Below are 26302 nucleotides of genomic sequence, written 5' to 3' on the forward strand. Positions count from 1 at the left end.
AACATAAAAAGCCATACACACAGAAACACAATGAGATACAACTACATACCTACCAGGATGTCTATTTAAACAAAAAGGAAAATAACAAGTGTTGGCCTGTTGTGGAGGAATTTGAATCCTGTTACATTGCTGGTGGAAATACAAAATGATCCAGTCACTGTCAAAACAGCTGGGTGGATCCTCAAAAGGTTAAACATGTAATTACCATAAGATCCATCAATTCCACTCCTAGTTATATATGCAAAGAACTGCAGACATACATGGGTATTTGTATATCAATGTTCACTGCAGCATTATTCACAATAAATAGCCAAAAGGTGGCAACAACCTAAGTGTCAAAAGGTGAATGGATAAACGAAATGTGGTATATGCATACAATATTATTCAGCCAGAAAAAGAATGAAGTAGTGATAACGCTACAACATAAATGAACCTTGAGGACACTGTACTAAGTAAAATAAGCCAGACACAAAAAGACAAATATTGTATGACTTCACTTATATAAAGTATCTAGAATAGGCAAACTGATAGAGACAAAGTAAGTTAGTGGTTACCAAAAGCTGGGGGGAGAGAGGAATGGAAAGTAACTGCGGAATGTATACAGAGTTTCTGTTAGCTATTGTGTTAGTCCGTCTTCACGTTGCATAAGTAATGCACATAAGTAACTGAGACTAGATAATTTATAATGAAAATATAAACAAATTTACTCATAGCAGAAGGTAAAGTGGGAGCAGGTACATCACAAGGCAAGAGAGGGAGCAAAAGAGAGAAGAAAAAGGTCCCACAAGCTTTTAAACAACCAGCTCTTGCGTGAACTCAGAGTAAGAACTCACTCATCACCAAGTGGATGGTACCAAGCCATTCAGGAGGGATCCCATCCCATGATCAACAACTCCCACTAGGCCCCGCCTCCAACACTGGGGATCACATTTCAGCGAGATTTGGAGGGGACACACATCCAAATCATATCAAGTATAATGAGAGTGCTTTGGAAAATATTCAGTAACAAAAAGCTTATTAAGTCACAAAGACACAGAAGAACCTTAAACGTACCTTGCTAAGAGTCAAAGAAGCCAATCTGAAAAGGATACTTACTGTATGATTCTGATACAACATTCTGAAAAAAGCAAAACGATGGAGATGGCAAAAAGATCATTGGTTATTAGGGGTTGGTGGGGGATGAGGAAGCGAAAGATGAAGGGATGAACAGGTAGACACAAAGAATTTTTAGCACAGTGAAACTATTTTGTATGATACTGTAATGGTGCATACATGTCATACATTTGTCACAACATACAGGATGTATTTGGCTCATCAGTTTTAACAAACACGTCACACTAATGCAAGACGTTAATAAGTGGGGGAAGGAGAGAGTACATGGAAACACTCTATACTTCCTTTACATTTTTCTGTAAACTTAAAACTTCTTAAAAAAAAGTCCATAAATCTTTTTAAGTTTTAGAAACAGTGTGATGATTGCACAACATCGTGAATGTAATTAACGCCTCTGAACTGTATGCTTAAAAATGGCTAAATTATAAGTTTTATGTTATATATATTTTACCACATTAAAAGACAAAGCACTCCTTTTTTTATAGGAAAATAATCCTGTTATTCTAACAGGGGAAATGGTAATAGTGAATCACAGCCCAATGTCCAAATTGATGAAAATCTTCATGGAAAAAATTCTCACCAAATATTACTCCACTATAATAATGAGATTTAATTTTATTTTTGAGTGCTTCTATGTGAACAAAAACAATATTTTGAAGGCTCTCTGGTTGCATCAACGTGGAAAGCCCCAGAGCTCCCAGGTCGTTCCTCTTACAACTAAAAAACCCAAAACACAACACAACAAGAAAAGCACAGGACATCACTGAAAGGTAGAAAAAAAGAAGGCTGGCTGCCTAGGGACGTCACTATTTGATAAATAACATGGCAATGAGTCCCCTGCATCTCCTTATTGCTTCCCATATATCCCAAACAGGGTGATAGAGAAGACTCCGATGTAGAACCACCAACAGGCAGAGGGAAAAAAAAAAAAAAAAAAAAGCTCCAAGGAAAGCCTGTTCCTAACTAGCAAAGCAATGATCATAAAAAGGGTGGGCAAACAACAAAAAGCATTTTTGGCAGTATCAGCCAATCATCAATGGAAAAACAGCTTTACCACCCACTTTCAGCAGGCCAAATGGTACATTAAATTTCCACTCCAAAAATCTCTAACCTATTCCGTCCTTGCAGGTAGCCTAACTTACCCAACAGTAGTCAATCAGGAAGTTTGGCAGGCTAATTTTCCATCATCTACCAGATCGGCTAAGGGTACTTTCACTGGGGCAGAAGCAGGAGGAACTGATTTTACACTCCCCTCTGTGGATCGCATTCCTCCAACTGATTAGTGTCTACAGGGTGCAGCAGCAAGCTAAGCCTCCATCCTGACCCAGCAGCAAGGAGACTTTATTAAGAAGGAAATCGAAAGCACAGCTAATCGCCACTATGTCTGTTGTTAGTGGGACGCAGGAAAGAGTTGAGCCTGAACTACCAGACAGGAACAAAGAGACTGTACAAGTGGGGGCTAATTGGTATTCTACTTTTCTCCTACCCTTGGTGTCACTGATGCCCAATGGAAGCTGGGTCTCCATACCTACCCAGAAGCAAAGAGACTTGTGAAAACTGATTATGCAAAAGAGACTTTTTTTGTCATACCCAACAAAAATAAAGTGGGAGGAGTCTTAGGGAAAAACATTCTAGGAACTATCTCACAAGCCCAGTCCAAAACCGCAACAGCCTGCCATAACTTTAAGCTTACAAGTTTTACCTAGAAACTGTCACTCACCAATCAGAATTCACCAGCCCCTGTAAGACACTGCCAACACCAATGAACTTGCAAAACAAATTACATAAGCTTCCTCTGTTCCCCCAATAAAGCCCCAGACTTTTCCTTTGTTCTTCAGACACACCTAGGGGCTACCCCAGTTTTTGTGTTCTGAACTGCAATTCCTGTATATTATTTCCAAATAAAACCTTTGCTTGGAGACTTGTCTCTATATATTTATTTCATGCTGACAGACTGAAGAGGCAGTGTCAAGCAGGGCTACTCAGCACTCCTGTTCTCCACTCCACCCATCAGGATCAGCAAAGCCCAGAGGGAAGCAGAGTCCCAACCCACTTTGTACCAATGAAGCCAAAGAAGGTGAAGGAATGCAGAGCTGGTGGGCACTCCACTTTCCCCTCCTACTCCTGTAGCAGTGGGTTCAGCAGGGGACCAATGTTAAACTCAAACCAGAGGCAAACAGGAAGGGAGGTAGACCACTTTCGCAAGAAGGCATCAGTGGGCTGAGGAGGTGAACATCCACATCCTATCTGTAAAGGCAATGTAAGTCAGTGTCCCACTTTGCTGTAGTGGTACTGGGGGAAAGGGCAGGCAGTGGGAAGGTGAGAATATACTCACCCAGCCCTCATGTTACACTTCAACAACAACAAAAAACATTCAAAGCCTCATAATATCCAAAAATCACTGTCATCCCAAGAACCAGGAAATCATAATATGAATGAAAAAAACAACCAACAGATGTCAAAACTAAGATGAATCAAATGTTTAAATTATCTGACAGGATTTTAAAGTAACCATCAAAGACGTATTTCAAAAAACCTTCAAAAATCTCTCTCAAAAAATGGAAAATCTCAGCAAAGAAACACAATTAAAAAAATAACCAAATAGAAATTATAGAACTGAAAATATAATAGCCCAAATGAACTCGCTGGATGCACTCACTGTTAGAGTGGAGATGACAGACAAAATCTCCAGGCTCAGATAGTTTCACAGGAAAATTCTACCACACTTCTACCAGATTTAAAGTAGAATTAACATCTAATAAGGTTCAGTACACACTCCTCCAAAATATTTTAAGCTGGAAAAATTTGAGAAAATCTCAGAAGCAGGTAGACCACTCTTACCTTCCTCCAGCTCTTCTCCCCTGACCCAGGTCATAAAATCTAGAAAGGATTTTCTGACATTCCCATGAAGCAAGTCATAAGAGCCTCGTTTGAGGTGTCCTTCCTATACTCAGAGGAAAGGAACATCCTGATTTCTGATGATTTAGGGTCACAGAGAAGAACCTGAATAACACCTTGCTATGTTCCCTCCAGTTTATTACCATTAGGTCATACTTTTTAATCCAGTCATACACACACTATCCACTTCTTCATCAAACCTAGCACTAAAAGTACACAGGTTTAGGCCAAGCACAGAGTATGCACCCCTGTAGCCCCAACTACTTGGGAGGCTGCGGCCAGTAGATACCTTGAGCCCAGGAGTCCAGCCTGGGCAACATGGTGATACTTTTTTGCCTTTAAAAAAAAAAGATGGCCAGATGCAGTGGCTCATGCCTGTAATCCCAACACTCTGGGAAGCGGAGGCAGGTGGATCACCAGAGGTCAGGAGCTCGGGACCAGCCTGGCCAACATGGCGAAACGCCGTCTCTACTAAAAATAGAAAAATTAGCTGGACCAGGTGGCGGGTGCTTGTAATTTCAGCTACTCAGGAGGCTAAGGCAGGAGAATCGCTTGAACCCAGGAGGTGGAAGTTGCAATGAGCCAAGATTGTCCCACTGCACTCCAACCTGGGCGACAAGGGCAAAACTCCGTTTCAAAAAAAAAAAGACAACCCACACACAGATTTACCTCTTTCTTCAGGTTCCTTTCCCTTATGAGGGCTGTGTGCCATGTAAAACTTCTATTATATAAATGTATCTTTTCTCTTGTTAATCTGTCTTTTCTTATACTGGCCTCAGCCATGAACCTAAGATGTGAGGACCTAAGAGTGAGGAAAAGACACTTTTCCTCCCAAACACATCAATTTTATATAATCTGTTCCAGGAAATAAAGGATGAGGGGAAACACCTGATTTTATAACTATTATTATTACTGTTATACCAAAACAATACAGTACAAAAAGACCAAGGCACAACAAAACCAAAGGGAAGTACAAAACAGAAAATAACAAACCAATATTTCTCATGAACTTAGATGCAAAATCATCAACAAAATGTTAGCAAATCAAGTCTGGCAATATAGAAAAATAATTACAGCAGTTCCCCCTCACCATAGTTTCACTTTCTGAGGTTTCAGTTATCTACTGTCAACTGTGGTCAGAAAATATTACATGGAAAATTCAAGAAATAAACAATTCATAAGTTTTAAATTGCATACCATTCTGGGTAGCATGATGAAATCTCACTCTGGCCCACCCAGGACATGAATCACCACTTTGTTAAGCATGTACACACTTCTATAGGCTACCTGCCCATTAGTCACTTTGCTGCATTCTAAATTCTATCAGATCAACTGTCACAGCATCACAGCGGTTGTGTTTAAGTCATCCTTATATTATTTAATAATGACCCCAAAGGGCAACAGCAGTGATGCTGGCAATTCCAATTTACCAAAGAGATGCCATAAAGTGGTTTCTTAAATTGGAAAGGTAAGACTTCTTGATTTAACAAGGAAAGGAAAGAAATCTTATGCTGAGATTGCTAAGACGTATGGTAAGAACGAATCTTCTATTCATGAAATCGGGAAAAAGGAAAAAGATTTTCTTGCTAGTTTTGCTGTCCCACCTCAAACTGCAAAAGTTATGGCCACAATGCATGATAAGTGCTTAGTGAAGGCGGAAAATGCATTAAATTTGTGGAAGATATGGAGAAATGTGTTCTAATTTATAGCAATCAGGTTTGGTACTATTTGTGGTTTAATGCATCCGTTGGGGGTCTTGGAATGTATCCTGCACAGATAAGGAGAGACTACTGTGTCTACAATAATCAGTGGAATTTATTCCAGGCATGCAAGCCTGTTACAACATTTGTAAATCAATCAATGTAATCCACCATGTATACAAACTAAAGATATTTATATGATCATATAAATTGATGCTGAAAAATCATTCAACATAATTCAACATCATTTCATGATTAAAAAAAAAAACCTCTCAGCAAATGCTGGTTCTCACCTCTACTGTACTCACTGTGTACCTCAGCACTTAAATACCCTTAAATGATGGTACTCATTTTTATAGGTAGTTTGAGTTCACGTCATTGCAGACTTTTTGTTCTTTAAAATAGGTAAAAAAGTATTCGTTGTACAATAAACCTTTAAGGTGGCAATATCGTTGGCACTTCTCTTTCTGGTTTTTTGTTGTTTTTGTTTTGTTTTGTTTTTTTGCTAGAGATGAGGTCTATGTTGCCCAAGGTGGTCTTGAACTCACGGGCTCAAGTGAACCTCCTGCATTGGCCTCCCAAAGTGCTGGGATTACAGGCATGAGCCACCAGATCCGACCCATTGGCCGTTTCTTAGAAAGAACTTAAAAAAATAAAATAAAATGTGAGAGATCATTTGTCTTATTTGACAAACAAATAAAATTATATTGGGCAAAAGCAACTTTTATGAGTGAGAAACCCTAGTAAGTAAAATAAAATGTTTCAGATAATTAGTGTATCACTTAGTGTTATTTTTCTCCTTACCATGTTTATAAATCACAAGGTTCAAAGTTTTAAATATAAAACAAAACCTTTAAGATAGTCTCTAAAATGAAAAATTTAATTTTTAATGTGAATATATTTCAGGTTCATTTCAGTTCAACTAATAAAAAATGTTAATGTTCTCATCAATCCAAAATTTCAGAGAAACATGGTTCCCTTATTAAAAAACCAACCCTCAAGGAAGTTCATGAGCCAATCCTATTCATTTGACCAAATCTATAGGGGAAACCATAAGATGGGGTCTGAATAAGGAGAACTGTAATCGTTATTTATTTGAAAAGGTAAAGGAGGATTTCTGTGTCAATCCCCAAGGCCAAAAGACCACCCAAAGACATTTTCACTGGTCAAAGCTTAGAAAAATCAAAGAGGAAGTCCTCACCACCAAAGAAAACAACACTCTTTCCCGTAAAATTTATTTGTGAAACAAACTAAGAGCCTTACCTTTGAAACCCCTTTTTTACAGAGGAATAGCGCAATTGATTTTATTTTTATTGGAAAGCCATTAATAACCCCACGTTCCTTGATGTCCCAAGTTATATGTAACACAATTGGCCACTTTTAATAAGCATAGGATTGGAAACAGTTTCTGAAAAGTTACCACAGAAAAATCCCTTTAAAAGCACAGCAAAATTTAAACTTTTTAATGTATCTTCCCTTTGGAACTAGGCCAAGGGAATGTCCCACTGCATGCAGATCTAGGGCATCATTTATTTCATTAATGTTCTGCACAACAATATTCTGGAAGCTTTAATATATGTTCCAGAGGAACAGATTCCATTGTCAAAGACTTCAACTGTTGCGTTAAACTAATGAATTAGGTTTCTTTACTACAAAACTTGTTAAAGCTTTAATATGCATTGCAACTCTCCAAGTGATAATATATAGCATGAAATATTTCCCAAAAAATGGGACTAAGAAATAAAAATGTTATGGTTAAAAAAGAAATCTATACATATCTTGAAAAAGATTCAAATTCCATGAAATACAGTTTGAGAAATAGTATTTTAACTGCAAACTAAAATGGATTAGGAATTCTCATTGGCCCAAAGAAATCAGTGGTTTCAATGCAAAGCTTCCCAAAGCAACACACACCAAGAATAAGATAAACCAAAAACCTAACATTTAATTTTTACAAATGTTTTTCCATATGTAAACTCCGTATACGGGCCAATTCTTTGTGCTGAAACTTATGTGAAAAAAAAATGATAGAAGACTTTGTTGGGTTATTCTCATTTAAACTATTAAATTGAGTTGTGAGGAGACCCATCAGGTAGAATGAAAATAGATTTTGAAAACGTAGATAGCTTATAAGGGAAGATTTTAAAAATAAATGTTTTAAAAGAATAAAAAGACAAGCCATAGACCATCTTTGTAAAACACTTATTTGATCAAGGACTGGTATCCAAAATATACAAAGAACCCTTAAAATTCAAAAGTAAGAAAATAAGAATCTCAAACATGGGCCCGAAGATCTGAACAGACACCTCACCCAAGAACATACACACATAGCAAATAAGCACAGGAAAAGATGCTCAACGTATGTCATTATGTTGCAAATAAGACAACAATGAGTTACAACTATGGCTAAAACCCAAAACACTAACAATACCATATGCTGACAAAGGTGTGGAGCAACAGGAACTCTCATTCACTGCTGGTGGGAATGTAAAATGATTTGCCACTTTGGCAAATAATTTGATAGCGTCTTATAAAACTAAACATATTCTTACTATATGATCCAGCAATCAAATACCTTGGTATTTACTCAAAGGTTTGAGTAAAAAACTTATGTCCACATATAAATCTACACACAAATGTTTATAGCGGCTTTATTTATAATTGCCAAAACTAGTAAGCAACCAAGATGTCCTTCAATAGGCAAATGGATAAACTGTGGTATATCCATATAATGAAAAATTATGCAGCAATAAAAAGATATGAGCTACCAAGCCATGAAAAGACATGGAAGAACCTTAGATATGCACTGCCAAGTAATAGAAGTCAATCTGAAAAGGCTACATCATATATGATTCCAACTATATGAAATTCTGAAAAAGGCAGAACTATGTAGACAATAAAAAGATCAGTGTTTGCCAGAAATTCAGAGGGAAGGAGGGAGGAATAGGTGGAGCACGGGGGATTTTTAAGGCAATGGAACTATTCTGTGTAGTAATATAATGGTGGATAAATGTCATTATACATTTGTCCAAACCCACAGAATGTGAAACACCAAGAGTGAATCCTAAACTATGAACTTTAGTTAATAATAACATATCAATATTGGCTCAACAAATATAATTGAAACTGTAGGGAGGGTGGCAGGTAGGAACTCTGTACTTTCAACTCAATTCTTCTGTAAACATTAACTGCTCTAAAAAATACTGTCTACAAAAATAAGATAAATGTGGGCACTTTAAGAGAGAAAAAGTTAGCTACATTCAAATTTTACAAAAATGTTTATCAAATCACCAATTCCACATTAAGACCAACAACAACGTATTTATGTCATCTCCCTAGCAAAAGTAGAGAAGATATTATTTACTATCCCAGCACTTCCAGTGTCTGTGGCTTAAATAATTCAGGTCATGAGACTAAAAAATATTAATATACCTCATTTCTTAAATTTATATAATCAAACTTTATAAGCAATACAAGTCTTCAACATTTTATTTCAGTCTCCTCATATTCACTTACTTTACTGAGTAAACTGATGTCAGAGAAACTGCTGTGTCGAAAAGGGCAACATTAGTTCACTGAAAGCTCTGCCACAGAAATAAGTTTTTCGTATCTGTTAGTCCAGTACTCCCATTCTCTAAATCCCTTCAATTTAGATTTCTAGGAGTTGGTATTCCCAGTATACTTCTAATACCTTTTGCAGGCAGTTAACTGAATTCTCTTAGTCATCTGATGAAAGGAGAAGTCAAGGTTCCCATGGTGGCATTATGGAACTGGCTGTAATATAGATTTTGCAAGGGGAAAAAATCAGTTTATAGAAAATACAATGTCTTCTGTTTATATAACATTTTGACTTATTAAAACAAAACTGTTTGAAAAAGCAAAAATCTGATTAAGCACAAGAATTATATTCTTTGAAATGAGAATGGTTAACTTGGGATCAGATGAAAATGAAACTTGATTACTTCAAAAAAATACATTTTAATTTATTTCAGCTTTAATTTTATGTTTTTAAAGAGTATGTTTATAACCCAAATAAGTCAGCCTAACAAGGATGAATAATTAGGTAATTTTTGGTGTTTCTCTTTAAATTATATTAATAAGCTATTTAAATAAAGTGTTCTTAATCTTAGATCTAACAAAAGAACAACTTTGCACACTTTATAAGCCTTTATCATATAACAAAGCAAAGATTCCTTACTTAATATTTCGAATCAAAGCAAAGTGGTTAACTCCGAGAATAAAAGGCACAGAGAACTTAATAACTCATTGATTATGACTCATCACACCACACTAAAGCAGATCCCTACCGCAGAGAATTTAGCTACAACATATAAAGAAAATCAGAAATATAAAATTCCATAAGATTTAAGACACAAAAATAATCACTCTGACTTCTAGTATTATAGATATGAGAAATGCAAAATTGTAAGAAAATGTATCCGACTCTTTTGCTCTTTGAACCATTTTCTAAAAAGGTTTTGTTATGACCAGCCTGCCCAAATTTTCTACATTTGATGAAGGTACTTACTGTAGAAACCAGGACAAAAACAGAAACAGCACCCATAGAGTTCCAAAGAATTCTCTTTGACAATGTTTTTCAAACTAAGTAAGATTCGTTAAGGGACCATGACCACCACGCTTTAAGAAATAAATATTAGAGTGTATGTATGTAAAGTAGGAATAAATGTCCTTTGAAACTCTCGATTCAGAATAACACATGTACACCAAAAAAAACCCACTTATATCCATTTATATATAAGTTTGTGTACACTGGTTCCTAATGTAAAATCTACTATTTATAAATAGGCCATGATCAGAAAAGTTTAATGTCCTAAATAAGCTTTAAAATTTAGTTCCAAATTTTAAAAGGGATTGTTTTTCATTAAGAATCTTTGACTTTTTAAAATCAAAGCTATTTTAATATTTCAAGATTATGTCAAGAAAAAGCTTCTGTAATGTCAAATTAAATATCAAGATGCTGTATCAAATTCACTTTTAAATCTCCAGGGCCAAGCAGAGTCAGTGTTCAATAAATACTCCTTCATTGAACAAAGTTGAGTAAAATAATGTATTCCTCAAAAAATTAGCTGGGCATGGTGATGGGCACCTGTAATCCCAGCTACTTGGGAGGCTGAGGCAGGAGAACCGCTTGAACCCGGGAGGCAGGGTCTGCAGTGAGCTGAGATGTGTCATTGCACTCCAGCCTGAGCAACAAGAGCAAAACTCCATCTCAAATAATAAAAATAAAAATAATGTATTCTTGTTAGCTTTCTTAGAAAAGTTCAATCAGTAGAGTCACACCCGGTTGTAACTTACATTAGGGATTAAATCCCAAAGATTGCAATACAGAATTCTTAGAGTGAGCCCTCATACAGATAATTAACATTAGTTCTGTAAACTAACATACAGCTTTTGAAATTTTAAGTATTTTATCTATTTAAAATGTGTCTTAGTTTAAACACACATTGAACAGAGTATATATCTGTTCCACATTAGAAATTTAAACTGTCCGGTTATACACTTGGGTCTTCAGCTTCCTTTTCCAGTGGGTTCATTCATTAGAAATTAAAGACAACTTTTTGTTGATCATTATTAGCAGGCCTTTACACGGTCTATGTGGTTATTTCACAACTGACATACTTTTACAACCAACAGGATTCTGTCAAACTTTACATTTTATGGTATGCATTTAAAAAATAAAATTTACATTTTTTCCATCATCCAAATAAGAAAATCATCTTATCTTTATTAACTATATTTCAAACACAACACATGTATCCCTGGTTTCACAAGAATCATGCTATATAGAATCTGGTTGAGAAGAAAAAAAAATCAACTCAAAATGATACTTTAAAGTGTTGTTTGTGGTGTGGAGGAAGAAGAAAAACCACCTCTATTATATATCTACAAATATAAATTTTGTTTTACTAAACCTATTGTTTACAACAAAATACAGAAATCATAAGTTTAAAGAATACTATTCAAGTGCTTGTTGTATTCGTGATAACTGTTTTCTACCAAAAAAGAGCAGAGTAAAATTATCATTCAATCTTCTATGACTAAATTGGTTGAAGTAAAAATGATTTATTTTCTAATGCCTTCATAAGCACATGCTGCAAAACATTTTAGTGAAATACACACACATATGTATACAATCAAAAGAAGTTCTCTAAAGTGGCATCAAGGTTAATAAAAATACATTAATTCTAATAAAAAATACACTACGGTTATAATGCAACAAAAAGAATGTCATTGCAATAGAAAAAAAATTAAACTGAACCTGCTGTGATATTTTTATTACAGTCATTTAAATCAATACAATTTAAACTCAATCTCATCCTAAGTAGTATTCATCTAATCTCAGAATGCTTAGCAATTTTATTCCAAAAGAAGCTGACTACTATACTTTAGACAAATTTATCTGTTTCTAGGATACCAAATCATAAAAGGCAAAACTAAAATGCTTTAACTACTGTGAAAAGACCTATAAACTGCAGTGTAATGTTTTTCAGTTGAAATCTGTGAATCTAATTCTTGAGAGTCTGCAAATTTTCTGTAATATTTCTTGTATAATTAAATTTTTATGTCAATAAAAGACAATGAATTGGCACAAAAAATTGGCTTTTTTGTGGCAGGATAATGGAAAAGAAAGAAGGGACGTGAAATGAGGCTAGCTTAATATAAAATAATGGCCAAGTGATGCTATGATATATTATACAATGGTTTCATAATAACTGGAACAGAGAAAAGTCACAGGAAATTGTGTTTGTTATCTTACAGAAAAAGAGAGCAATGATCAGAGCTTTCCGACCCATGCCCTTAGGAACAAAAGCCACCAACTAGGTACAGGTGTGTAGGTTTTAATGCTCTCAGCCTATGGAATGCCTGACTGGTGGGACCAGAGGCATTTAGGAACCCCTGAATTGTCTGCTGTCAAGAGCAACCTTGTGCTTCTATATCCAGTGGCCCTATGAATATTATCACTTTTCACTTGTGCCATAATGTCAAAAGAATTGCAAAGCACTGGGAAGATGTAACAAACTTTTAGAACACAGCAGTCATATTAAGAAAGGGAATTTATTTTCAGGAGTTAAAAGTCTGTCATATCAAATTAAGGTTATTATTTTGATTGTGATGTGATCGATTTGTTTTTCATTTCTGATTTTTTTTGACTTAGTAGTTTCAATAGATTTAAATGCAATGAGGAATTGCTATCTAGATTTTTATGTTTGTTCATATTTCAGTAACATCAGCAGAAAAATGCTTGAAGTTAAAACTAGGGTACATATTATTTCTTTTCCTCTTTTAATAGTATCTGCCCCAAACATAAGGTGAAAAACAATTGGATTCATGAGTCTTAGAGAAAACTAGTTTGAATCTCACTGAGGTCTGTAGTTACAAACTTTCTGATCGCGGGCAAGTTACTTACATCAGTTTTCTTATTTGTAAGATGGGAATAATGATCGTTCTTACCCAAGGAAGGAGAAGATTCAACGCCTATAAAGTGTATATGCCAGTAGCTGGCATATAGTAACAAATATTTACAGGTTAGAAAAGTGAGCTGACACTAGCATGCTAAAAATATATTTCACATCTATCAAAATATACTTTTAGTTTAATTTATCTAATCTACCATGGATAATACACAATAGATATCTGACTTTATATCTGTGACAATATTCAATCATTTTAAAAGGGGGTAGGGGGCAGATATATTGCTTTAGAAGTACTCCTACCATTCTAAAAATACTGTCCCGCAGCTGTTTAAAATTTATTTTTTTAGACCATAGCACCACTGTTTGGTTGTTTCCAATTTCTAAAACCACAAATAGTAAAAGTGTACTCAGTCTACTGCAAACATAAATAGCAAATGCACGCTTCAGCACTTTTTAAAGGATATGGAAATTGGCAACAAAAATGCAGTTCATGTTGAAAATTTACGACAGCCCTGCCATATTTCTTCAGAAATACAATCAGGTAAAAATTAGGAAGATCTCTACCAGCTGGGTGGTATTTTTGTGTTTTTTATACTTATATTTTCACTAACTGAAAGACTTTCATTATGCAATTTCTGGCACTTGATAAAATAGAGCAATAGTACCTTTGCTAAAACCACAGCTTCTTTGGTTATGTTTAGCATTACACAAACATCTTTCACCTTAGATATCCTTTTGCATTAGAGTGTTTAATTTTAAATTGACTGAAGGGAATAACTTTTTTCAGAATATTATGCTTTCTGGATATCACTAAGCACAAGAATTGTATTTTCATGATTTCTCAAAGATCATGTGTATGTGTTTCAATTATTAGGCATTTGGTTCCATAAAAAGTGTGACAACTACTGATAAAAGATGAGAATACAAAAATGATTCAAGAAAACATGGAGAAGATTGACTTACAGTGTTGCTATATTATTTTTTTAAAACCCTGTCTTTCTAAAATAGGTAAAAAGCCACAACATGGATTTACCATCTCTTCCTTGGTAAAGATACATCTAAAATAACACATCCTCAGCTTCTGAGGAGAAGAAAAAAAAATCCCTGGTACAAAAGGTTAACATAAAAAATATTATGCTAAATTCAACAGTGGAGGAAGAAGTTTTGTTTTAAGACATAATTCTTCAATACATTTCTCATTTTAATATTAAAATTGCTACTACATATTTAAATTGGTTTTAAGTATCAGTAATAGGAATAAAGATTATTTTTTAATATTTTGATGCATCCAATAAAATTGTGTTCAATTAACACTGAATGAACAAATAATCAAGTAAATGGAGAGAAAATGGCACTTGATCATTTCAGATTTTTTCATGAAATTTTTAAAATAAATGACCCAAAAACTCATGAACAATAGTTCATACTATGATCTAATAACTGAAATGATTTGAAAGAAAAATAAATGTACCAAGGAATTTTTAAGTGGCTCCTGTTTTACATGGTGTTTCTTCTTTACATGCATTGTTACTAAGTGCATTTAACCAATAAACATTTTTCAAAGATCAGTTAAATTGTGCTATTTGGTTGGATGAATACTTCATATATCCTCTATAATACATGCTTTTTAAAACTAATTAAAAAATAAGAATTCAAATTGAAATATGCAATGTAACAAAATTAAGGTAAACTGAGAAAGACAAAAGTTTTGGGGTATTTGCAGAAAAAAATTGACAGTACTATTTTTTCATTTACATAAAATAACAAGATAAAGAGTGAAAAACCATTATGCATTGTATTTTTAGGGCCCACACGTATTGGGACCTAAAAATACAATGCATAATGGTTTTACCCCATGTCTTTTAATAAGAATTTGACTTTGTTAGATAATTGCTTTTCTTTGAATTTACAAAGTGTAAAGTGAGTCTAACTGCCAAATTAATCACCAAAAAAACCCAAATTACATACAACGTAAGAAACTTAAAGCTGTATTTCTCATCTGCAATTTAGCATCTATTCAGAGTGTAAACTTACAAAAGCATTCAGATTTCTTCTTACTCTGAATACTGTTTAATAACCCAAACTTGATAATGTTCCATCACTGCATTTCTAGAAATAAAAAAATCTCTCAAGGTTCTCAACTTATCTTTTGGTCTGCTGAACAAGATATTATCTGAAATGTTATATGCTTTGAATACCCATTTTTACTTTAAAATGATACTTAATCATATCTTCTTAAGAGCTGGTCTAATCAATATGAAAGCCAGGCAGGAACAAAAAAATATTTTAAAAATAGCTTTTCAAAATAGGAATACATACTCTAGTGATGCAGTTTTCTGATTTGAAACAGGATCACTTTTACAAATACTGAGTGTCATTTCGTATTCAACAGCAGCAGAAAAAAAAGGTATAAATGTCTACCTCATTTGCTATAATGTAAGTTCTTAGATGGAAATACTGAATTAAACACTGGTGGCTTATGGAACACACAAGCCTTGCAATTTAAAACTAGAAACTTTCCTCCTAATACTTTGTTATATCTTTAGGTTAAAATATTTGTTTTCTTAATTAACCATAAGAAAACGAAGAAAAAGAAAAGAATCAGTCCCAATACATTAATTTGCTGAAATTTTCACTTGTGAAAACAAATCAAGTTTCAGAACTTGGGAATAGCATATAACAATGAATCAATGTCTCATCTGTAACAATGACACAGTTAAAATAACTTCCTGATATAAGTTAATTTTTAAGAAAATTAGTTTGATCCAGGGTTATTTATAACAGGTAACATGAGTGGTTTTTGACTAAGCTGCTATATCTTTTTAATTCTATATACACAGTCCTTGAGTTACTCTGAGTTAAGTCACACTACCTGAAGTTACATTTGGAACACCAATATCTTAATTATTATCATGAAATAGCTACCTATTATTTTTAAGTAAACGTAATAACCTCTAATCATATCTGTTATTTTAAGCTTTGAATAATATGAAACTAAATCATGTAATTAAGGATATAGAAAAATGCAATAGAATAGCTTTATAACAGACCAATTACAACACTTTATTTCCCATATTGTTACTTAACAAATATCTGTGCTATTTTATAACATTTTAAAATCTTAAGACTAGAAATAATTACATCTTTTACTAGTGATTATAAGGGCTGTTGTCATCTTTAAAGACACAACATCTTTAAAATTAGAAATGCATACAATTTTATATTTCAAAATGTATTAACTCAAAGACAATAAAATATACCTATTTCTTAAGATCTATTTTAAAATACTGTTGTTGCATTGGATTAAATGTCTATATGTGATTAATGAATGCTTCCAATATAAAGATTTAAATCTATTTTTCCTTGCCAGAAAAAAACAACTCAGCTTAATTTTTAACTATTTTATTATACCCTTCAGAACTTAAAATTATATACAAATAATGTAACCTGAGACCTGCTCTGGTCATCTGAGGAATTACAATTAGAGCATGAATCTCCACAATTATGCAGTACCTTAAGTAATTTTATAAAAAAAAGTATTTTTTGCATATTTCTTTAACTCCATTAAGATCATTTCCTGGGCTTCTTACAGTGAAAAAAAAAGTCATTTGTTTTAGAATAAAGAATACAGCAAAAATACTTCGTCATCCAAAAGACTATTTTTCCTACATTATGGTCAGGCAACGAACCCCACTAAATATAGAAGACTGACATTTGTAGGTAATTCAATAGTCAGATGATAATTCTTCAGTAGTTTCACAGTAGCGTAATTTTTCACATTACTTGAAACCACTGTTAAACCTATAACACATTTTCTGTTTCTCTGTGGGTATTTTTTTCTGTCTTTAACCCTAAAAGGAATATGTTTCATCTGACAGCAGTACAAAAGCCATTCATAATTCAGAAATGTTTTCCTTTTGTGCAATACATGACTTTGAACTCAGGTTTTTCAAAGATTAGTTAAACATTATGTTTCTTTAAGTCTAGAGCCTTATTTATGTGAGTCTGTGGCTTAACTGACAAGAATTTTTCTGTTCCAGGGAAAGTCAGTCAGTTTGTATCTGAAATACTATAATCTAGCTTCCGTCCATATAAACATCTGCAAAGACTCACTCAGTCAAATGTTATACACCCCATCAACCAAATCAGAGGCTGTAAGAATCATTATTCTGTGCGACAAATAAAAATCTTCTGTGCAATAGAGAAAAATGAAAAGCAAAATGATGAAAGAAAAACATTTATAATTTTGAAAATTAATTAGTAACAATACTCAGTGTAAATATCTGTTAACATTTCTTATTCAATTCTACAAATGTTTAATAAAATCCTAAAATGTAAACATAATGAGTGCTGTATTTATACGTTCTCTAATTGTATTATCATACAAAATATTGTTTGTATAACTGCCGTATATATTTTGTCTATTTCTAGTAAGTTACCATTAAATGAAAGTTAAATTGTTCAATGTTGAATGAAAGCAAGTATGACTTATTACATTAATAAAAAATTAACCCATGATCAAAATGTCTAAAGTATATCCCATTTTGATGCACATTTTAAAAATATTAACAAACTTAACAAGATCCTAAAGCCTCATATTTTTTAGGTGCAGCTGGTAAAAAAACTAACAGATATCATATGCTAATAGTACATATGATGTGCAAAGTACTGTTTGTAAGCACTTTACATTTTTGAACCTTCTTAATGCTCAGAACACCTTTCACTTTAGAGACAATAAAAAATGAAGCTCATAGGGGTTAAGCAGCTTACCAGAAGTCACACAGTTATTAAGTGACAGTTTGGTTCCAAAGTCCATTCTCTTTAGGCCTACCCTGAAAAGCATCACTGTAATATAAGATTTTTTTTTAATTTGAAAGAAGAAAACTGTGGTATTCACTGACATAATGCCTAGAACAAATATGTCAAATATTCTTATTTGAGGATGCTACCATAAACTTTATATAAATTACATACTGGTAATAAATGTACCTTATTTGTAATCATTTTCATTCAAAGTAACAAAATCAAAGTTTCTCTCTTATCAATTTGAATTAAACAGTCATGTGTACAAATATACACATAAGCATCTATGTATTACTTCCTTATGGGAACAATACGAAGATTTCAATATAAACGAATTTACTAAAATCAAGCATAAAAATATTTTCTGATGATTAGTAACTTATATAATAATTAAGTATACATGTTAACTTGCATTTCATTAACCAAAATTTTAATATTTAAGCTTAAGTGAATGATACGGGTAACATAATCATTCATTTTATTTGTAATGTGAACTAAAAGTTACCCTTTCAACTGTCTTATTTTTTAAAGTTCAGTGTAATCCTAGAGTTTAACATATGAATTGGTAAATGCAAATAATCTCATACTGCAACTTGCCAACTTAAAATGCAAGAATTCATTTCTAATTGCTTGGTTTATTGCTCACTCAGAAAATTTTTATTTCTTTTTCAGTGAATACTGTTTCACATTTGGTAAAATACAGGAAGTCACACCACCAATGGAATGCGATTATCTATAATGAGAGTTAGTTATTCCATATTCCCATTTTTAAAAATAAATTAATATATCAACACACTCTGTAAAATTTATATAAACTTAAAAATACTAGTGAGCTGAAAGTGGAAAAAAACATAATCGGAATAATTTCATAACATACATAATCATTCTTCACAGAATTTTTATTACCCAGTATGGAATGGATTATAGTAAATGTACTTCACACATGCTGTTTCTTATTCAAAAGGAAACACAGAATAGGACAGAGAGAACTTCCAGCCAAATCTTCATGCTAATCCAACAGTCATGGACGCCACTGTAATTTAAAGACATTTCCAAACAGATAGCTGTGGACCCCATTTTCCTTTAAAATAATATGTCTTTCACATCTGTTCCAAATAAAACATGTGTGTTCTTAAAATTTACCAAACTGCCTTATGCTTAGTTTTTAAAATATTACAGTTTTATATTGTTCTGCTTAATTTGCAACTAGTTAAGCCCATAAAATGTACATTTTCAAATTATGTTAACATGTTAAAAAGTAGTAGAATATGCACGACTAATCAACATTTTACATCTGTGATTTCCAAAGTTAGGAAACCTCAATTGTTTTTCACTGACTCAAGCAACTTCTTAAAATGGTACAAATCATATATTTTGCCATTATAATATTAAGGTGACTTCATTTTATTTTCACTTTGAATATCTTCCAAAATAAGAAATCCAGCTCTCAAAATCAGGCATCAAAAGCAATACTATTAACTCTTTTGACATACCCAATAATTGGAAATTAAAAATAAATCATGCAATATTTAGACATTATCTGTCATAAGAATCTTTTAATAATGATGATACCTTCCTTGGAACGTTTACAAAATTATAAAATTGCAGATAATTATGAAACAGTTTAAAAAAAATTTCACATCCAGAATATAAAAATAAAATAGTATAAAAGAAAGAAGAGGAGAAAACAGAAAAAGGAAAACAATGAAGGCCTTACATACTTGTTAAAGTCAAAACTACTGCAACAAAAATTTAGGATTACTTTTTATATAACAGTGTCTTCAAAAGCATTTACAAAGTTAATAAAAACTTAATCAGATTGCTTTTACCCAATGATCTTTTGTATAACGTAGTCAAATATCTCATTTAGAAGTTTGCCTAAATAATTGTATCCATAAACTTTTCCTAGTCATTAACGTCAAAAAATACCTTGTACATTATTACTACTCGTACTATCAAAATCTCTATTTTGAAATATCTTTGTCATTCCATTTGGAGCATTAACCTAGAACGGACAAAAAATGTTTATCAATATTATAAATCTGACATTTATAAATAATATACAATTCTATTTAATGAACTAAAGAGCAAATTGATTTAACAAAGGTAGTACTTACACATTTTACACTGACTTTCAGGTGCAGATATTCATAATGTAGAAATAAATGATAATATAAATTGAAGAAATCCTACAAATGTATGTGTGTGTGTATATATATGTATATAAATCACTAGAGATCAATTACAGAGCAGCATCAAATACAAGACAGTAAGATACAGATTATACACAAATACTGATAAACTATAAGGTAAAGATAACATAATCAAGGATGAGAATATTGATGAAAGACTCCATGAAGGAAGTCTTGCACCACAGTTTGGAGGAAGATCTCGAAATAAAATAAAATACAGGTTTTATAAAGCAGTCATTTAAGTGGATAGAGAATACAGGGCATGGAGTAAATGGCGAGGAACACAGGCACTGAGGAGACAGAAAACACCATGTAAAGACAACATGCAAAACAACCGAAATAAAGGAGGTGCAGTCCATAAAGTTTATAAACGGCACTAACATTTACCCAACTGTTCAGGTCAAAATCTAAGCCGTCATCAATGATGCCCTACACTCTGTACCTAAATGATCACCAATTCCTGTTAATTCTACCTCTTAAGTATATCCTGAGTTGTCTTTAGTTCCCCAGCAGCACCACCTGTTATTCAGACTATCTCTCATCTGAACTATTTTTGTAGCCTCCAAGGTAGTCTTACTGCATCCCCTTGCCCTCCATTTCACTTCTCCCTCACTTGAAACCTTTTCTGCATATTTCTGCCCAGGATGATCTGTTTGAAATGCAAATCAGGTCACTTTATGCCCTCACTAAAAAACCTTTCAGTGGATTACCAATACTGTCAAAATAATGTCCGGAATCTTTAACATGACATGTGTTGCTGTGGTCCTAATCTATCTTACCAGTTTTACTTTGTACCTCTCCAGCCTCATGCAGAGCCTTCTGCCCCAGCCATGAAGGACTTCTCTCAGTTTTTCATACAACCTATTTGTGCACTTTCTCTCTCATCTCCAGGCAAGATCAATTGTAACTTTTCCAAGAAAGCCCCCCTTGACCATCCCTCTTATGAAACATGACAGACTACACTAAGTCTACTTAAACTCTGAACTACTAATACTTCTCTGTCACAGCTTTTAAATGGCAGCTTTCTATAATAAATTATTAGTTCCGTTAAGAAAGGCCACCCAAACACAGTGGCTCACGCCTATAATCCCAGCACTTTGGGAGGCCGAAGCTGGAGGATCACTTGAGGTTAGGAGTTCAAGACCAGCTGGCCAACATTGTGAAAACCCATCTCTACTAAAAATACAAAAACTCGCCGGGTGTGGTGGTGCATGCCTATAGTCCCAGCTACTCGGGAGGCTGAGGCAGGAGAATAGCTTGAACCCAGGAGGCGGAGGTTGCAGTGAGCCGAGATTGAGCCACTGCATTCCAGTCTGGGTGACAGAGCGAGATTCCGTCTCAAAAAAAAGAAGAAGAAGAAGAACCACCTATATCTCTTTTGTATTCTATACATCTTCAGAGCCAGGTAAGAGTCTAAAATAATAAACATTTGATAACTGCTAAGGTGAGAAGAAACAACAAAAGATACAGCGATGCAGAAGATACACAGGTTATCACAGACAGGCAGTTCACCAAATACTGGATCTACGGGAACACTTATAAAGAATCTACTTTGGTGGTTTCTGACTATACTCATCAGAGCCTTTAGGTTCAAGGGGGACAAGAGTCAGGAAGATGCTCGTTCCTTCCACACATATTCTCCACCTCTTCATCAAACAGATCTGCTTCAATCTTATGTGTTTTTAACATATCGAGTCATCACATAACATTTCATTTGGGGGGAAAAAGTTTGAAAACCTCTATGCTGAAAAATTTCCAAATCTTGATGCAGTCCTTCCATTCAAATACAATCCTTTCCTGGAATCACTCCCAGGCTACCGACTGACAGAAACCACCCCTAATAACTCAGGCTGAAACCCAAAATCACCTTAATTTTTGATTCCTTGACTCCTCCATATCTAATCAATCGCCAGATCCTACTATTATTCCTTTCTTACATTATCCCATTTTTCTCATTCTCACCATTGTCAGTTTAAAACAGATTCAGACCCTTCTTATTCCTGAAATTACTATACCAAGTAATTTTACTTCCTAACTTGCTTGCTTAACTCCAATCTCCCCTTCATTAAATATGCCCATGTTGGGCTCAATTTTCTCATGCAGTACTTTCATTTTAACTATAGAAATAATATCTCATAGATTCCAGTTTTATACTATACTATAAAGCAAAACCAAATTCCCATCTCTGACTTTTGAAATCCTCTTTCTATAACCTGCCCAAACTAGCTACTCAACCTATTAGATTTCCTTCTCCTTCTATCAGATTGGTTTTTTAGTTTTCTCAAAAGTACATTGTAATCATTTAAGCAGGATGTTTTACACTTCTATCTACAGATGCAAAGTAGTATGCCCTAAGTTACTGAAGACCATCCGACATAACATAGAAGGACTCCATGTTGCCAGTTTTCCGAGTTTGCACTATTGGAATGATCTTTATTTATTCCCACATTTTCTATAGTTTCCAGCTCCATTAGGTCATGGCATACCATTCCACAATTACATAATATAAAATTCCTGAAATTCTGATAAACTTTATATAATGTATAGCTTACAAAATGCAATTCATAGATAAGAAAAGGAAGCTCAAAAAAGCAATGGTTGGGGGTGGTGGCTCATGCTGTAATCTCAGCACTTTCGGAGGCCGAGGATGGCGGATCACTTGAGGTCAGGAGTTTGAGACCAGCCTAGCCAACATGGTGAAACCCCATCTCTACCAAAAATACAAAAATGACCTGGGCATGGTGGCAAGCGCCTGTAATCCTAGCTGTTCAGGAGGCTGAGGCAGGAGAATTGCTTGAACCTGGGAGGCAGAGGCTGCAGTGAGCCAAGATTGCGCCACTCTACTCCAGCCTGGGTGACACAGCAAGACTCTGTCTCAAAACAAAAAACAAAAAACAAAAAAACCAGTAAGCAATGTGTTCAAAGTTACACCACTAAGTTAATGGTAGTGCTGAAAACAGACTACCAGTTGAGATCAGCTCACTGCCTTTTTCTTATGATCAGCTACAACTACTTTCACAGAAGGCCTTAAAATTCAACAATTATGAGAAATGATTCTAGAGTCACAGTGCTGGAGTTTGAAAATAGGTCACAACACTTACTTGAAAATAAAATTTGACATTCCATTATATTAATTTTTAGCTACGTATCTATGCAGTATGTAAGACTCATTCATTTAACCAGCATTTAGCAAGCACCTACCATGTGTGAGAGATAAAATACTGAACAAAACTGACTAAAATACATTTATGAAGAACATGTGTTAGTAAGGAAGAATAATATATGAATGAATAAATGAATATGTAAATTAGATATTTACAGTGTCACACAGAGATAAGGCTATGAAGAAAAATTAGGTAGAAATGGCAAGTAGAGAAGGGAAAGACTGCTATTTCAAATATGGCGATTAATGAGGTCTTCAATGATGAGGAGACCCTTTAAGCAGGAACATGAGGAAGAGAGTAAGAAGATATTTGAGGAAAGAATATTCTAGAAGGTGAGGGCAAGAGCAGAAGAAACTGAGATCAGAAAAGTAGTGAAAAGTGAGGACACACAGCCCATCATAAAATATGTGACTTTTACTCTGAATAAAATGAGAAGCCATTAAAGAATTTCAAATTATAAAAGTAAAAAAAAAATCTAATTTAAATATTTAAAATTTCACTCTTAATATCACAGGAAGAATAAAACAAGGGGCAGGGGGTAGAAATGAAAAACAGGAGCAAAAGTAGTTGCAGAAAGACAGACCTATTACAAGAATAAAATCCAAGTAAAAGATAGTGATGACTAAGAGCAATGTGTAGCAGTGGAAAGAAATGTGGGCTGTGAGAGAGTTAAAGATAACTCCAAAGATTTTGACCTGCTGGAAGTAAAGAATTGCCAAATAGATTGCTGAGATGAGGGGGAGATGGCAGCAGGAGCATGTTTGAGGGAATATAAGGACCTGGTTTTGGCTACACTAAATCTGAGAAATCTACCAGACATTCAAGTGGAGAGAGAGGTATAGTACTGATTTCAATATGTGAACAAGGAGTTCAGAGGAAAGCTCCATGTGGAGTAGTCAGAAACAGTTGGGTATATGGTATTTAATATTGAAAACCACAGGACTGGATGAGATCAACTATAGGTTAAGTTTAGATAGAGAAGATAAGAAACAAAGGCTGAAACCTAGCACAATCCATTGTTCAGAGATCCAGAAGAAGAAAAGCAACCAACATCTAGGAGATAAGTAGAAACGACTAGTGAAGTTAAACCTAAATAAATAAAAATAAACCAGAAGACTGAGGTGTTCTGGAAGTCAAGTGAATGAAGTCTTTTAAAGAGGAGGGTGAACAACTGTGTCAAATGCTATTGATAGGTCAAGGAAGATAAGGACTGAAAACTAGCCACTGGATTTAGCAATATAAAGGTCAGTGGTGAACCTGAGAAGAGCAGCTTTGGTGGAGTGATAAAAGGAAAAAGTCTGACTGAAGTAAATTTTAGAAAGAATGGGAGGATAAAAACTGGAGATAGGGAGAAAGCAATTCCTTTGAGAAATTATGCTAGAAAGGAAGCAAAGTAATGGGATGGTAAATGGAGACTAATGTATGATCTAGATGTTGTGTTTGTTGTTTAAGATGAGTAAAATTCATGCAAGTCTGTATGCCATTTGTGGCAAATCTACTTGGTGCCATTTTTCAACAGCATGGGCTCATTTCATATCTCTGTGTCATGTTTTGATAATTCTCACAACATTTTAAACTCTTCACTAGTTTCACACCTGTTATAGTGATCTGTGATCACTGATTTTTGATGCTACCACTGTAATTGTTTGGGGGCACCAAGAACCAGGCCCATATAAAATAGCAAATTTAATTGATACATATTGTGTATATTCTGACTACTCTACCACCTGGCTATTCTCCCATCTCACACCCTCTCCTGGAGCCTACCTATTCCTCAAGATGCAACAAAATTGGAATTTGGCCAGTCAATAACCCTACAATGGCCTCTAACTGTTTCAGTGAAAGTTAAAGTTTTACTTCTTCTACTTTAAATAAAAAGCTAGAAAGAATTAAGCTTAGTTAAGAAGGTATGCCGAAAGTCAACACAGTCCAAAAGCTAAGCCTCTTGTGCCAAACAGTTAACCAAGTTGTGCATGAAAAGGGAAAGTTATTGGAGGGAATCAGAAGTGCTACTCCAGTGAATACAAGAATAAGAAAGCAAAACAACCTCATTGCTGCTATGGAGAAAGTTTTAGTGGTCTGGGTAGATGATAATACCAGTTAGAACATTCCCATAAGCCAAAGCCTAATCTAGACCAAGGCATTAATTCTTCTCAATTCTATGAAGGCTGAGAAAGGTAAGGATTCAGAAGAAAAGTTAGAAACTGGCAGATGTTGGTTCATGAGGCTTAAGGAAATAAGCCATCTCCATAACATAAAAGTGCAAGGTGAAGGAGCAAACAATGATGTAGAAGCTGTAGCAACTTAACAAGAAGATCTAACTAAGATCACTGATGAAGATGGCTATACAAAAAAAGAGATTCTTGACTGGGCGTGGTGCCCATGCCTGTAATCCCAGAACTTTGGGAGGCCAAGGCAGGCAGGTCATAAGGTCAGGAGATTGAGACCATCCTGGCCAACATGGTGAAACCCTGTCCCTACTAAAGATACAAAAATTAGCCAGGTATGGTGGCATGCACCTGTAGTCCCAGCTATTCAGGAGGCTGAGACAGGAGAATCGCTTGAACACAGGAGGTGGAGGTTGCAGTGAGTGAAGATCACATCACTGTACTCCAGCCTGGGCAACACAGCAAGACTCTGTCTCAAAAAAAAAAAAAACAAAAAAAAATTCTCAGTGGAAACAAAACAACCTTCTACTGGAAGAAGATGCCATCTAAAACTTCCATAGCTGGAGAGGAGAAGTCAATTCAAAGCTTCAAAGGACAGGCTGACCCTCTTGTTAGGGGCTCATGAGGCTAATGACTTTAAGTTGAAGCCAGTGTTCATTTACCATTCAGAAAAATGTCAGGCCCTTAAGAATTATACTAAATGTACTCTTCCTTTGCTCAGTAAATGAAATAACAAAGCCTGGATGGCAGCATATCTACTTACAGCATGGTTCACTGAATAATTTAAGTCTACTATTGAGACCTACTACTCAGAAAAAAGATTCCTTT

General features: G+C 34.4%; 1 protein-coding gene across 6 annotated transcripts in view; it reads right to left on the reverse strand.

Moving 5' to 3' along the window:
- Positions 1-26302, reverse strand: part of SUPT3H (SPT3 homolog, SAGA and STAGA complex component) — a 557715-nt gene that overhangs the window by 361438 nt on the left and 169975 nt on the right. For 2 of the 6 annotated variants that reach the window (XM_063707643.1, XM_019030077.2), the window contains exon 1: positions 9403-9486. The exons of 3 other annotated variants lie outside the window; for them this stretch is intronic. In XM_063707643.1, coding sequence (XP_063563713.1) covers positions 9403-9437 — 35 coding nt within the window. In that variant the 5' untranslated portion in view covers positions 9438-9486. Of the gene's footprint in view, positions 1-5208; positions 5253-9402; positions 9487-26302 lie in introns of those variants that run through there. One more of the 6 variants, XM_004044125.5, reaches the window with a different exon arrangement.

This window comes from Gorilla gorilla, chromosome 5, assembly GCF_029281585.2.
Source record: "Gorilla gorilla gorilla isolate KB3781 chromosome 5, NHGRI_mGorGor1-v2.1_pri, whole genome shotgun sequence".
Taxonomy (NCBI): Eukaryota; Metazoa; Chordata; class Mammalia; order Primates; family Hominidae; genus Gorilla; species Gorilla gorilla.